The following is a 13,005-nucleotide window of genomic DNA, read 5'->3' on the forward strand; positions in this document are numbered from 1 at the left end:
TGGGGAAATTGCATTTACTTTATAGCTTCACCGATTGCTTTTCAGAAGATGGATTATGGTCATCAATTCAGGGGCAAAGTATCAATTTTTCCGGTGCTTGCTTATGTATGATCACTGGAAGAATGAAAAATCTGTGTATTACTACTATGTTGATCAAAAGACATGGGATTCAGTTTGGCTGATTGAGTCCTAAATCTGAACCGTACAAATTAAAATTGGACATCCAGATTTAATGTAGTTTAGTTTTTAAATTTTTAATACTTCCAAAGATATAATGGAGTTCCCTTTTTCCAAATTGGAAATCTCTTGAAATTCGCCCTTTAATTTAAGCTTTTACTTACTATTTTCCTCAGCACTCTTTGTGGAGAGTCATAGGGTTAAGGAAGAATATCAAATTAACAATAGGGCATTTTAATGTTAATTTTTAATACTTAGATCATCATCATCCAATATGATTACATTTTTAGGATGTTAATAATTGTAGGGTAAAAAGTAATTTTCACACCGTAGGAAAACCTTCTCCAATGATTCTACATAAAATCACATAAAATTTTAAGAATCGAATCAATTACTAAAAAAGTTTAACAATCACGTCAATTATAATAAATTAAGAGTAACCCCTATAATAGATAACTAAATGATTTATTTAGGCAAATTATGCTATAGGACCAAAATCACAAGTTTTTCTAGGACACAAATTTCAAATTATCTGAAATTTTCTCAAACAAAATTATCTGAATGATCTCTCTGCAAAACAAAAAAGTGATGGTTGGATTGCCTTTTTTTTTTTTTAATGCAAAGGAAACGAAGCAAGTCTCTGAATAGTAAAATTAATATAATATGTATTTAAATTTGTAAATTCTTCGGCAAAAACGATTTATAGAATTTAACACTTGAAGGACGCAAATTTATAATCCTTGTACGAAAATTTACCACTAGTCAGATATCATAAATTTAGCAGTAACAGTTAGGACAATTTAACAATCACAATTTATTTATTTACTTTTGCAGAGTACCAGGACCTTACCACTTCAGAGTAATTTTAGAAATTTACAGTCCCTTGACATAAATAACTTCTAGTTAGAATAAATTTTCCTTTTGTTTGTGCATTTAAATTATGAAACCGCGTGAAGCACAGGAGTTGGGACCTACGGCCACAGTAAAATTATTGAAACCATGATTATAAGCGAGTGCATAAACATATCCCCCAAAAAAGTAATTATATATAAAACGATGACTTGATTTCTATACAGGAGCTCTTGAAGAATTTCCTGGATTCATAAAACATCATTATTGATCACCCAAAAAAAATGATTAAAAGTCAATTTACTCACAATGTAAAATGAGTGCATTAAAATGTGGGCACATCACATCAGAAAAATTTGAGTAAAACTCAAATTACCCAAATAATTTAGAACAATAAAAACAGAAATCCAATAACACAATAAAAAAAATTAACAGACAGTCAGAAGGGTGAAAGGTCCACATGAAACGAAGCTTTCTACAAACTCGTGCCTTCTTTAAGCAATTCACAGAAAAAAAAGGTGTGAATATAAAACAAGAAATCCAGACAAGTCCTTGTTGTGCTCGGAGAATTACAATGAGATTTGAAAAAAGAAATAATTATTAAAAAGTTTCAATAACAATTTAAATAGTTTGTAATAACAAGTTTTAGAATAAAAAATTATATTTTTTGTGATTTATTTTATAATTTTTTTTGAGATTTTATTACAATTTTTCCTATTATTTTTCTTGTGTCAGCAGGGAAGGTGACATGTTTTAGCAATGCTAGGCATTTACGCAATTGATTTAATATCCACAGACCAAAGCCTGAAACTGCAGCGCTCCAATTCAGTACTCAGTACTAACGTATGGTCAAGCGAAGACGCCTCAATTCCTCATTGAAGCAATCTCTTTCTGCAAGATAGCATCAACCGATGTACTAAAATTCTTGATGATTGTATTCCCAAAAACCCAAAAAAAAAAAAAAAAATCTTGATGATAGCCAAATAGCCAATACCATGAAACCTCTCTTAAGTTGCCCTTTTATTTTTAAAAAAATTGTAACTCAAATGTCATTTGGGTGTGGCTGAACTAGAATCATAATTAAAATAATATAATCTCATTAAAATACATAAAAATATTTATATGTAATCCTACAAAGAATAATATTCAAGTAAAAAGATATTAATTTACAAGTAAATAAAATATTCATATGTAAACTATATAAAATTTAATAAAATAGTTTTTGAAGTATAAATATGATAAATTATTCTTTAAAAAAAGTCAAAATAATATCGTTTCGAGATCAATAAATTAAAAAATATAAAACTGTTTCCTGCAAAAATATTTTACAGTTACATTCCCCATTTTTTGTATGGGTGCTTGAGATGTTTTAAAAGTATTTTAAAAAAGAAATTTTAAATAAATTTGGATAAAACTCTATTTCAAATTTCGTAAAATTATTTTTAAAATTAAAATTTGATTTTCATCCAAATATATATATATATTTTTTTTATCTGGCTCACGTATAGCACTTGGCAGCTCTCAGGTCAGCCATCTCACACACGCAATTGGTGTTCTTTCCTTGGGACCATCAGGCGGCATGTTCTGATACACTTGGCGAAGGAATCAACTTCAAGAACAAAACAAGGTGCTTTTTTTTTTTTTTTCTCTCTTAAGAAAAACTACTTTTAGGGGTGTTTGGATGAAACCATATCATGGTTTCAGAAATGATTTTACAGTTTACGAGATAAAATGTGAAAGAATTTATCTCGATTTGCAAAAAAGTATTTTTGAGAAGCACTTTTCAAGGTATCCAAACACCCCCTTAGAAGTAGATACCACTCTATTACTTATTATAGGTCACTTGTATCTCCAAAATTTGTTTCAAAATAGGGAAAACTATATTGGAGGTACCTATACTTTCTCTCAATTTTTAATTTGGTACCTATGTGTTTTTTTCCCTTTAATTAAACATTTAATTTTATCTTTTTAGCAACATTAGCTCTTATAACTTTATTTTATTGATATTTTTAGTCTTTACATAAGGATTAATGATATTAATAGAGCAAAATTAAAGATTTAATTAAGAACAAAAAAACACATAGGTACCAAATTGAAAATTGAGAGAAAGTATAGGTACCTCTAATATGGTTTTCCCTTCAAAATATAAATCATTTGTAGTATAATTAATGATCTTTTTCTAATTTTACCCCTATTAATTTAATAAAAAATTAATTAATCTCTCCATCTCTCTCTCAGCTTTTCATTTCCTATGCAATCCATCCCCTCCCATTCTCTCTCTCTCTCAACTTTTACTAAAGATAAATATGAAAAAAAAAACTAGTTAATTTAATATATTTCTTGATTTGCGGGTTTAGAATACAAGTAACTTATAATAAGGAATAGAGTGGTAGATCATTTCAATTACTTATCATGACTATTAAATGGAATTTGACAACAGATAGATTTAATCATTTTTTAAAAAATATACATTAATTTGGACCAATAAAAATTAATTTGAACGTTTCAAAATTGTAGTGAAGCATGATAGAGGGGGGAAAAACCAAGCATCTAATTTTAAGCTAATTACTTCACTTGGAGGTTGAATACTTTTAGCCTCTGGGTTTTCTGTTGTCTTTAAACTTTTTAGGGCAAGAGACTCATTTATTATTCCAGCTTTTGATTAATTTGTATGCATTAAATCCTGAATTGTTAAAAAAAAAAAAAATCTTCCCGCCCGGCCCCTTTCATCCATAGTTCTCAAACTCATCAAGTTTACTTAAAAAGATACACACAGACACACACATATATAAAGTCCTTTTTTGTTTAATTTTGAGCTATGAACTTCAAAACATTCTCAAAGTTGGCTTTTTTCCTCTAAGAACAGTACCATCATCTCTAGTGATTTAATTGAGGAAATAGTGAACTTTGAACTTTCTATTGGACATGAATGACTGCTCTTCGTGGTTGAAACTTTTTCACATGAATTTGCATAGCCACCATGAACTGTAAAGTTAGAGAGAGCCCACAAGTCCCACAAGCGTACCTAAAAGCAAGCATGACCAATTAAGTGCACTGTTAGTTTCTTTACTTTAGATGTAATTTGCACCTTTTAGGTTGATAACACAGTATCCAATTCACAGAATTCCAAGACTTCTCAATTAGGTGAACATTAAGGTACAATGTTGTTGCCTGACAAGATTCCTTATGTTCCAAGTGAAAAAATAGCATGATTCAGGGACACTAAGCTTCCTTTTTATTAAAATTGTAGCCATGTGAGTTCTTAGCAATAAATCAATTCCCATTCTTTATTTGAATTCCCAAGAAAGTATGAGATATTTAAATAACGGGGGAAATATCAGTAGAGATTGGATCAAGAGAAAAAGATTTGGTGTTTCTTAAATAAGATTATAAATTTTGAATAATTGTTGCAGTTGAATCAAATAATGTTTTAATTCGGTCTAATAATACGAAATATTCACTCCACTGTATATACTATCTCCGATCTTTAATATAAGACCTTGTTTGACTTTTATTTTGATCCTAAATATAAGACCCCAATTTACTTTGTCTTTCATATTTATGTATTTTTTTTCAAGATAATCCTTCTAACAATGATAGTTCTAACCAATATACTTGATTAGTAAAGATATTTTAGGAAAGATAACATATATTTATTACAAATAACTAACTTAACTTCTTTCTCTAGTCTCATCAAATTAGTCAACTAGCTCTTATAATTAAGACCGGAGGTAATATAAGACACAAATAAGCGAATTATACAGATTAAAAATTAATTAAATTTGATTAAAGACAATAAATATGTTGCACATATATTTTACTTTTTTAAAAAATATTATTATTTATAGAAAGAGAAGAAGAAGAAAAATGAGTAAGTACTAAAAAAAAAGTAGGTAATAGCAATACAATATGTAATGGAACTATCAAAGGGTGCCAATATTTAAAAAGAAAAAATCGGTTAAAACTTCAGACATTCTTTAAGTATATCTTATATATAAGATCATGCATGCTCCAAAAACTATCTTATAAAAAGAACATGTTAAAATAAATAGATAGCTGCTTTTGAAAAATAACCCCAAAAAAAAAAGGGTTGAGTAGTTGTGTAAGAAATTATTTTTACTAATTTAACAATAAAATTGATTTTAAAATCCTTAAGTCATCCAAATGATTGCCTCACGTATTCCAACCTTTCCCCACTTTCCATCTCGAATTTTGCCCCATCTACCCATACTATAATTGTATTTGGTTACGACATTACATCATGTGGGATAGCTCATATGCTCTCAATCAATCTTTGCCTTTAATTAAAATTTTGAGGGCATTCATTCTTCATTGCTTCATTCTCACTGGACCCATAATTGACATATCATTATAGCAGCATTTTATTCACCAAGCATGTCATGATACCTATAATTTTTTTGATCGACAGTCATAATGCCTATAATTAAAAAGAAGAAATTTTTGTAAAATTAGATATCATTATCTTAATTATTGTTGTAATAAATTAAAATGGAAAAATTGAAAAAACAAAAAGGGACTGTATGTATGAGCTTTAACAATAATCGAATTGCAAACAACAACATAATTTTAGCAAAATACTTGGTTTGCTGTTCTCAATTTTCATGGCTTTTTTTTTCCCTTCAATTTTTTCAATTAAAATTGTTTATTTGTTAAATTTCATGTCTATATAAATTTGACAGCATTTTACATTTGCTGTTGAGGGTCTAAAGCACCCCTCCTTATTCATCTGAGCATGGAATTAGCTCTAGAGCGTGGACAGAGTTAATAATCTATCTAATTAAAAGGCTTGATTGTTGATAGAATATAATGATATCGTATAATCCATATAGCTGATCCCATCTAATGAGAGAATGATTGGTGGTGTTGTTATTTGTTAAATTGTTAATAACTTGACATCACTCCCTTTTTTTTGTTTTTTCGGTTTTAAATTAGGGCATTTAGGTAGTTCTACTATAAAATTCAATTGTGAACTAGTTCGTAAAAACTTTACATGATCAGGCATTTTGGGATATTGAATTGATATTTTAAAATTTTAAGGGTATCTTTGATCTTTTTCTTATTTTTTTAAAAACAATATCTTTAAAAAATTGGCCAAGGGATGCCCATAATAAAATAGCAAGTCTCATGACTCGATAGGACGAGCCTGAAAAAGATCATGTGGAAATAAAGGCTATATTATCCTAACCCAATCATGCTTATCTTTTAAGATTGGAAGGTTAACTCTTAAGATTTATCCTCTTTTAACTGTCTTAATTCACACGCAATTTCCTTCATTTTTCCAATTATATGGACTTATCGTCCTTACACCCATACAGAAAACTACGTTTTAATCTTTTGGTAATTATTTTATTTATTTGGCAACTTAATAATCCAATTAAATCAAACTAATCCCCTCCAGAGCATTACAAGTTACAGACGGCCTGTAAGCAATGCTTATGTTATTCAAAGTCTAAAATGATAACAGCCCAGAAAAATGAGGTTCAACCGTATCTAGAGATTTTAAGTACCCCTCTAATCTTTTTAAAGGCTCACAAAAATTGGTTTAAATATAAATTTTTATAATAAAAACAATATTCTAGCTATTAATAAATAGTACTAAATAACAATAATTTATAATAAAAATAATAAATTTAAAATATACTATCTAAACATTACATTTACTATTTTTGCAACAACAGAATCTGATATAATCAAGATGCGGACCTTTTAATACAATTCATTGGAATTTGAAAAGAATTAGGATGATAGAGATCTCTAAATTAAGGTAAAGTAATCTAAGGCTATGATATTATATACTCAACAAGATGCTTAACCATGATGGCTCTCTTACATCATTTTTTTTTTTTGACACCTCTTACATCAAAATCCAACTTTAGTGATTCCTTACTTAATTTGGGAGAGCCTTTTTAAATTTTCATCCCATTTCATTAACGGAGTAAATTTCAAACAAAGCCTAACACCTGTTAAAAGTAAATTATTTTTCTGAAGTATTATCAATAACATACATTATTTTACAGAAATATTTACTTGGATTCTTAATCTAAAAGTTATCTAAATAATTTATTTTGATTCTAAATATAAAATCTTAATTCTAGACTTATAAATTTTTTAAAGGTATCTCTAACTTTTTGGACCAGACTCTATTGATTATACATATTATTATTATTATATTAAGAGGTTTCAAATGCAAAAGATTAAAAATGATGTTTATAAGAATTTTAATTTTTAATCATTACAAATTAATTACCTAATTCTTATAATTAGGAGTGAGGTGTGTATGAAATATTTTTAGGAAAAAAAGGTAAACTGTAGCTTTACACATTTTCTTTTTATTTTTTGGGGAAAAAACTCTGCACATGTTATTTTTTGACATCATTTTACCCAGCTGGTTAGCATGAATTCAAACACAATCATCTCTCGTTCTCTCTGTTCCTTACTTCCTCCTCTCTTGCAGGCCATAATAAAGTTTGCCTCAATCACAAAACTCACAGTCCCTACTTCTTTCTTCTTCAAAAACCTCACGAGCAATCCTGTTTGATCTCTCAACCATACGCAAAAATGCTAGATCCAGCTACTGAATTGATGCCTGCACCATCTTCACCGACCATCTCGTCCGTTTCCTCCTCCGATCTTGACACTGAGGTAAGTCGATCTCACTTTCCTGATTTCCCCACTTTGTCCTTCTCTTGAATTTATGATTTGATCTTCTTTTCGCTGTGTACAGTCCACGGGGTCATTTTTCCATGATAGAAGCACTACTTTGGGTACTTTGATGGGAGTGAGCTTCCCGGCCATCACATTCAGAGCCCCATCTCAGCACCGAGACCCGCATTCCGCCACCGCTGGATCCGCCGCACCGTTAGGCGGCTCCAGGAGAGGCATCAAGCCTAATAAGAAAAACATGAGAGCAAAGGCGGTGGACGCGGCGGCTGTCGTAGCAGAAAGGCGAAGGAGATGGTGGAGCCTGTGCAGGGACGGCGACGCGAGGCCGGCAGCTTCGCTCGGCGACTTTCTTGAGGTGGAACGGAGATTCGGAGACGGCGAGTTTTACGGTACGGCGGCCGAGCTCGAAGGAATGGTCATGGGTCAGCAGAGGAATAGTGGTCGAGTGTTATTCGCGAACGGTAGAGTTCTCCCACCGGCCACCGACGTCGACGACGGAGCTTCCACGGCAGGAAGTCTTTGCAATAGATTCCCGGTTTCACTCACCGGGATCTGTAGCGGCGGGGCATAATGGATAGGAAGGATAAAGCTCCGAGTTTTGAATTTTCAATCAATTAAAAAAACAAAAAAGAAAAAGAAAATGGGGACTGTTTTGGAGGTTGTTTGGATGATGGTGATTGATGACTAATTAGTAATCAAATTATTTTTCAGTGTGCATTTCATCTTGTGGTTTTGGTTTACAGGCAAAAAGCAAGGTGATGCCTTTTGGGCTCTTTTACTTTCTTCTTTTCCTTTTTGATTTGGGAGTGGTCCATATTATAATCAATCTACAAATGGGTGATTGACATTAATCATGTGTCCCTTTTGGCAAAATTCAAATCAATTACTGATGTAAAAATGGTTTTTAGGGCATCCCTTTGATTGTTGCATCAATCAAACCCACTTACAGGAAATGGAATTTTGTCCTGTGTGTTCATGGACAAATTTGTCTCCCCCACTGTATAACTTCAAACAAAAGATTGATGAATTTTCCAGGAAAAAGGGAATTGAAGGATTGGTTAGAACAGCATCTTTTCTTTCTTACTCAAAAGAACTGTAATTTCAATTTTTCAAATTTAGTAATAGACAGAGCAGTTGCTGTCAAAGTATGATATGTCATGAAGTTCCTTAATTATATATCTTTAGTTGATTTCCTTCATAGTTTTGTAGTTTTCATTGTCGAACTTTAAGCTATGCATTTCTTTTGTCGCTTCTCTTTATTTGAACATTCAAAAATAAGGTTATGTGGCTTTCTTCATGTGTCCTCATCTTCCTCTTGTGTGTTTTGTTTGATTACACAGAAAGAAACAAACAAGGTGGGGGACAACTTCCGAGTTGTACATTCATAGTCTTTCTTTTCTTTTCTTCTTTCTTGATCCAAAATTGGAGAACATTATGAATTGTAAAGTTTCCTATTCCCAGATCCACACAACACGTTAAAATTCCTTTTCTTCAGCAACTTGTGCTCCCCCTTTTGTAATGAAGTTATAAATTAACTATCATTTCAAGACAATAAATATTTAAGCATAGCAGTTCGTGACTCGGAAATTGACTATAATTTTGACATTACGTTCATATTAAGAAAGCCGATATAAATTAAGTACAGCAGAGTTGACGAGAAGCTGTAGAAAATTTTCAGTCAATTTTACAGTCTCGTTCCAAGTAGATTCTACAAGACTTCCACTTGCAATCTTTTAACTTAGAAAATGGCCAAAAAATAAATAAATATATCAACTTGATATTTAGTATTACCGATCTTTAATATAAGACTCTATTTGGCTTTTATTTTGACCCTAAATATAATACCTCAATCCACTTTATCTCTCATATTTATACATTTTTTTCAAGATAATCTTTCTAATAATTGTAGTTGTAGCCAATATAGCTGATTAGTAAGGATATTTTAGAAAAGACAACACATACTTATTACAAATAACTAATTTAACTTCTTTCCTTAATCCCTTCAAATTAGTCAACTGGGTCTTATAATTAGGATCGGAGGTAGTATTTATTTTTCCATCATTATTTATTTTACATCATTTGCGAAATTTGCTTTTGCTTACATCATCATCATCATAATTTTAAAAAAAAAAATCTTCCTCCCATTGTTCTTCAAAGGAACTTGGACTTCTGGCTGTCCTGTTTCTGCTGTGTCTAAACCACTGCAAACAGTTGAGTTTATGAGTTCATTGTATTAGGTGCGATCCAAATTTTGCAAGACTTGTCTCTTCTAATACAATATCTTTTAAGTTATTAAATATAAGAGCTCCAGATTAGCAACCCTTAATGTCAAAGGATCCAAAATACTTAAGCTGACTGATTTTTGAATCTGTACTGGTGTAATAGAATCTGATGAACTGGACCTCTAAATGGTTCCAAAGTGACTACTGCCCTCCATTCTTTAAAACCCTCTCGTGAAGCTTCTGGTATCGCATCTCAGTTCATAGCTTAAACTTCTAAATAAAATAAACTTTCGACAAGCTTCTACATGACCAAGCATCTTCTCGAAAGCGTTTGGATTCAAAAACAATTGGCAACAGAAGGAGGGAAGCAGCTTTCTTTCTTGTTTTTATTTTTCGGTGTAGATACAGTAAGAATGGGAGTGTATGTAGAGAAGAAAATGCAACAAATATTGAGATCCAGAGGGATTTCCCAGAAATGTGCAGATCCAACGTTGCAACTTTCCTGAATGAAAAACTCCAAATCTATGGAGGTTGCAGAAAAAAAGTATTATATGTATACAAATCTAATATAAACTTACAATATATGTATCAAGAATATCTACTTCCAAGTTCAAGTAATACCAAAACCTAAAAACTTAATGTGCATTAAAACCCCCTCAGGGAATTTCATCAATGGTCTCCAAAGCAGGTCTCCAAGATCCCTGCTTTGAAAAGCTTCTTTTCTCAGCCTTCTCTCCCTCGCAAACCACCTTATAATCATCATCGTCATGACCTTCCAATCTCTCTGCTTCAGAAGGAAACATACAGACAGGAAAAAATCTTGCCCAGATTGTTAAACCCTCCATGCTTGAGAGCCCTAGAAGCTTTATAATTCATAGAGCTTATCTCCTCATGTGTGAGAACAGAGTAAAGAAGCTCCATGGGAAGAAGAAAGTAGAACTTTTTCCTCTCAAGCTCTTCATCAGCCAGAAGCCCATGAATCCTATGGCCTACTTTGAGGAAACTAGAGTCACAGACAAACTGCCCAGGATTCTCAAGCATTAATTCTGCAGCCTTCACCGCTCTTGTGTAGGACTCTAGCCTCCCATCTAAGGATAAAACCTTGATTCCCCCATTTGATGTCATCAAGGAAGGTGTACAGGAAGCTGCATTGCCCATATTTCTCAGAAAGAGGCAAATAGAAAGAGACTAAAGTGGGTTTGTGGTATTGGCCTGGTCAGAGAAAGCAAATGGTGGTGATGAAGCTTCTGTGAATGTGAGGTCCTATATATTCTGGCAAAGCAACCTGTCTGTCGAGAAAAGAAAGATAATTGTTGCTTGTCCTTTTTCTGGCTCATGGATAGTTGGGTAATCTGTTGGCGCATCTTCTTTTGTGTCTTTTTTTAAATTATTATATTAACGTTAATGTTTGTCGTACTCTTAGTGGCATATTTGAAGACCAAAATTTCCCTTCTGGCAGTGGCTTTGTTTTATGCAGCTATACACATTTTTAAAAAAAAAAAAGGTCCTCAAGCTAGTTTGGTACAATGCACAATTGATTATTAACGTAACAAAAATAAAAGGATTGATAGATGTCTAGAACACTTGGTTCAATTGGATTGAGAGTCATCCAAATGAGAATTCATGAAACCAAGTATTTCAAATAATGGGATTGATTGACATATTTATTTATAGATTGCTACCTTCGATCCTAATTATAAGAGTTAATTGACTAATTTGAGGAGATTAAAGAAAGAAATTAAGTTAGTTATTTGTAATAAATATATATTGTTTTTTCTAAAATATTCTTGCGGCTCAAGTTTATTAGCTAGAATTATCTTGTTAGAAGGATTGTTTTAGAAAAAAAATACATAAAATATGAAAAACAAAATAAATTGGGGTCTTATATTTAGAACCAAAATAAAAGTTAAACGAGATCTTATATTAAGAATCGGAGGTAGTATTTTATTAAGTTTTTGGAAGAGATTTTTTTAATGTGAAAAGTGGAAGACTTTTATTTAAAAACATACTACCCATATGTCTCTGGTAACCACTGAAGCGTACAGCTTGTGCCCTTTACGCCCACTTAGAAGATCACATCCTATTTCCTATCTTAGGAGGTGAAAAAGGCCAACCTGTCAAACTTGGCCTATTTTAGGACTTGTTGAGATAAAATATTCAGAAAGCAGGGCCTTAGAGTGCAATTTGCCCCTTGAATTTCAAAATTAGTTAAATTGTGTGCAAGAGAGAGAGGGTAAGAAAGTTTCTTTATTGAAATTGTAGTGGTGCACATGGAGAGGGATGGAAGGAAATAAGACTAAGTACGTGAGACGTCACAAAAGGACAGCACCAAACTCATGATTAGATATGGTAGGAAGCAATTTGCTTTGATTTTATTCTATTTGCAAATTAAGGAGGAGGCGTCTTCACTCTTCACCTAATGGCTGGGAATTCTTAGTATTGTATTGTTTATTATAAATAAGAATATATATTTGTGTTGTTGGGAGACGTGAAAGGGCCATCATCATCTTCTCCTCCTCCTTCTCGTTAATGTGGGTGGTGGCAAATGTCAAATCTTTTTCGATTTGGTATTTGGTCGCTATCTGTCACTATCCAATGCTAGCTTGCTCCCATGAATTAGTATTTTATCAAGTTCATGAACTCAGCTTCACTTGACATGTGCTTCGGCGTCAATTTCCCCCCCCCCCTTCATTATTCATCTTTTTAGCGGCGGATTTTATCTTCTGCTTCTGCTTCTGCTTCATCAGTTATATTCATTTAGTTAAGATTTTATTCAAATCATTTGCTGCTTCGTTTCTTGTAAGCTGTGACTTGATTAAAAGAGCCCTTCGTTTCTTGTAAGCTGTAACTAAATCTACCTCATTTTAACCTGATGATTTAATATGATATATTCAGATCAAGTTATTTTTTTTTTTGGACTCATATTCAGATCAAGTTAAGTAGGATCACATTTGATGATAAGGTTCTCCCATGAATTGTTTAATCTAGCATTATAGCCGCATTTCCAAAACTTAAATTAAAACATTTGGTTAAATTGATACAATGTTTCGATATATTATCAAGAACTAAATAT

At 31.9% G+C, this 13,005-nt stretch overlaps 1 protein-coding gene and 1 pseudogene across 1 annotated transcript; one reads left to right on the forward strand and one right to left on the reverse strand.

Moving 5' to 3' along the window:
- The first annotated feature begins 7,456 nt into the window (after positions 1-7,456).
- Positions 7,457-8,700, forward strand: LOC114747986 (uncharacterized protein At3g17950-like). Its single transcript, XM_028936347.1, has 2 exons — positions 7,457-7,689; positions 7,772-8,700. The coding sequence occupies exons 1-2, from the start codon at positions 7,606-7,608 to the stop codon at positions 8,279-8,281; spliced, it is 594 nt and encodes a 197-aa protein (XP_028792180.1). The 5' UTR covers positions 7,457-7,605; the 3' UTR covers positions 8,282-8,700.
- A 1,593-nt stretch (positions 8,701-10,293) lies between these two features.
- Positions 10,294-11,096, reverse strand: LOC114747919 (uncharacterized; annotated as a pseudogene).
- Positions 11,097-13,005: the final 1,909 nt, after the last annotated feature.

Source organism: Neltuma alba, unplaced genomic scaffold (genome assembly GCF_004799145.2).
Source record: "Neltuma alba isolate B1F8T4 unplaced genomic scaffold, ASM479914v2 tig00000910_pilon, whole genome shotgun sequence".
Lineage (NCBI taxonomy): Eukaryota > Viridiplantae > Streptophyta > Magnoliopsida > Fabales > Fabaceae > Neltuma > Neltuma alba.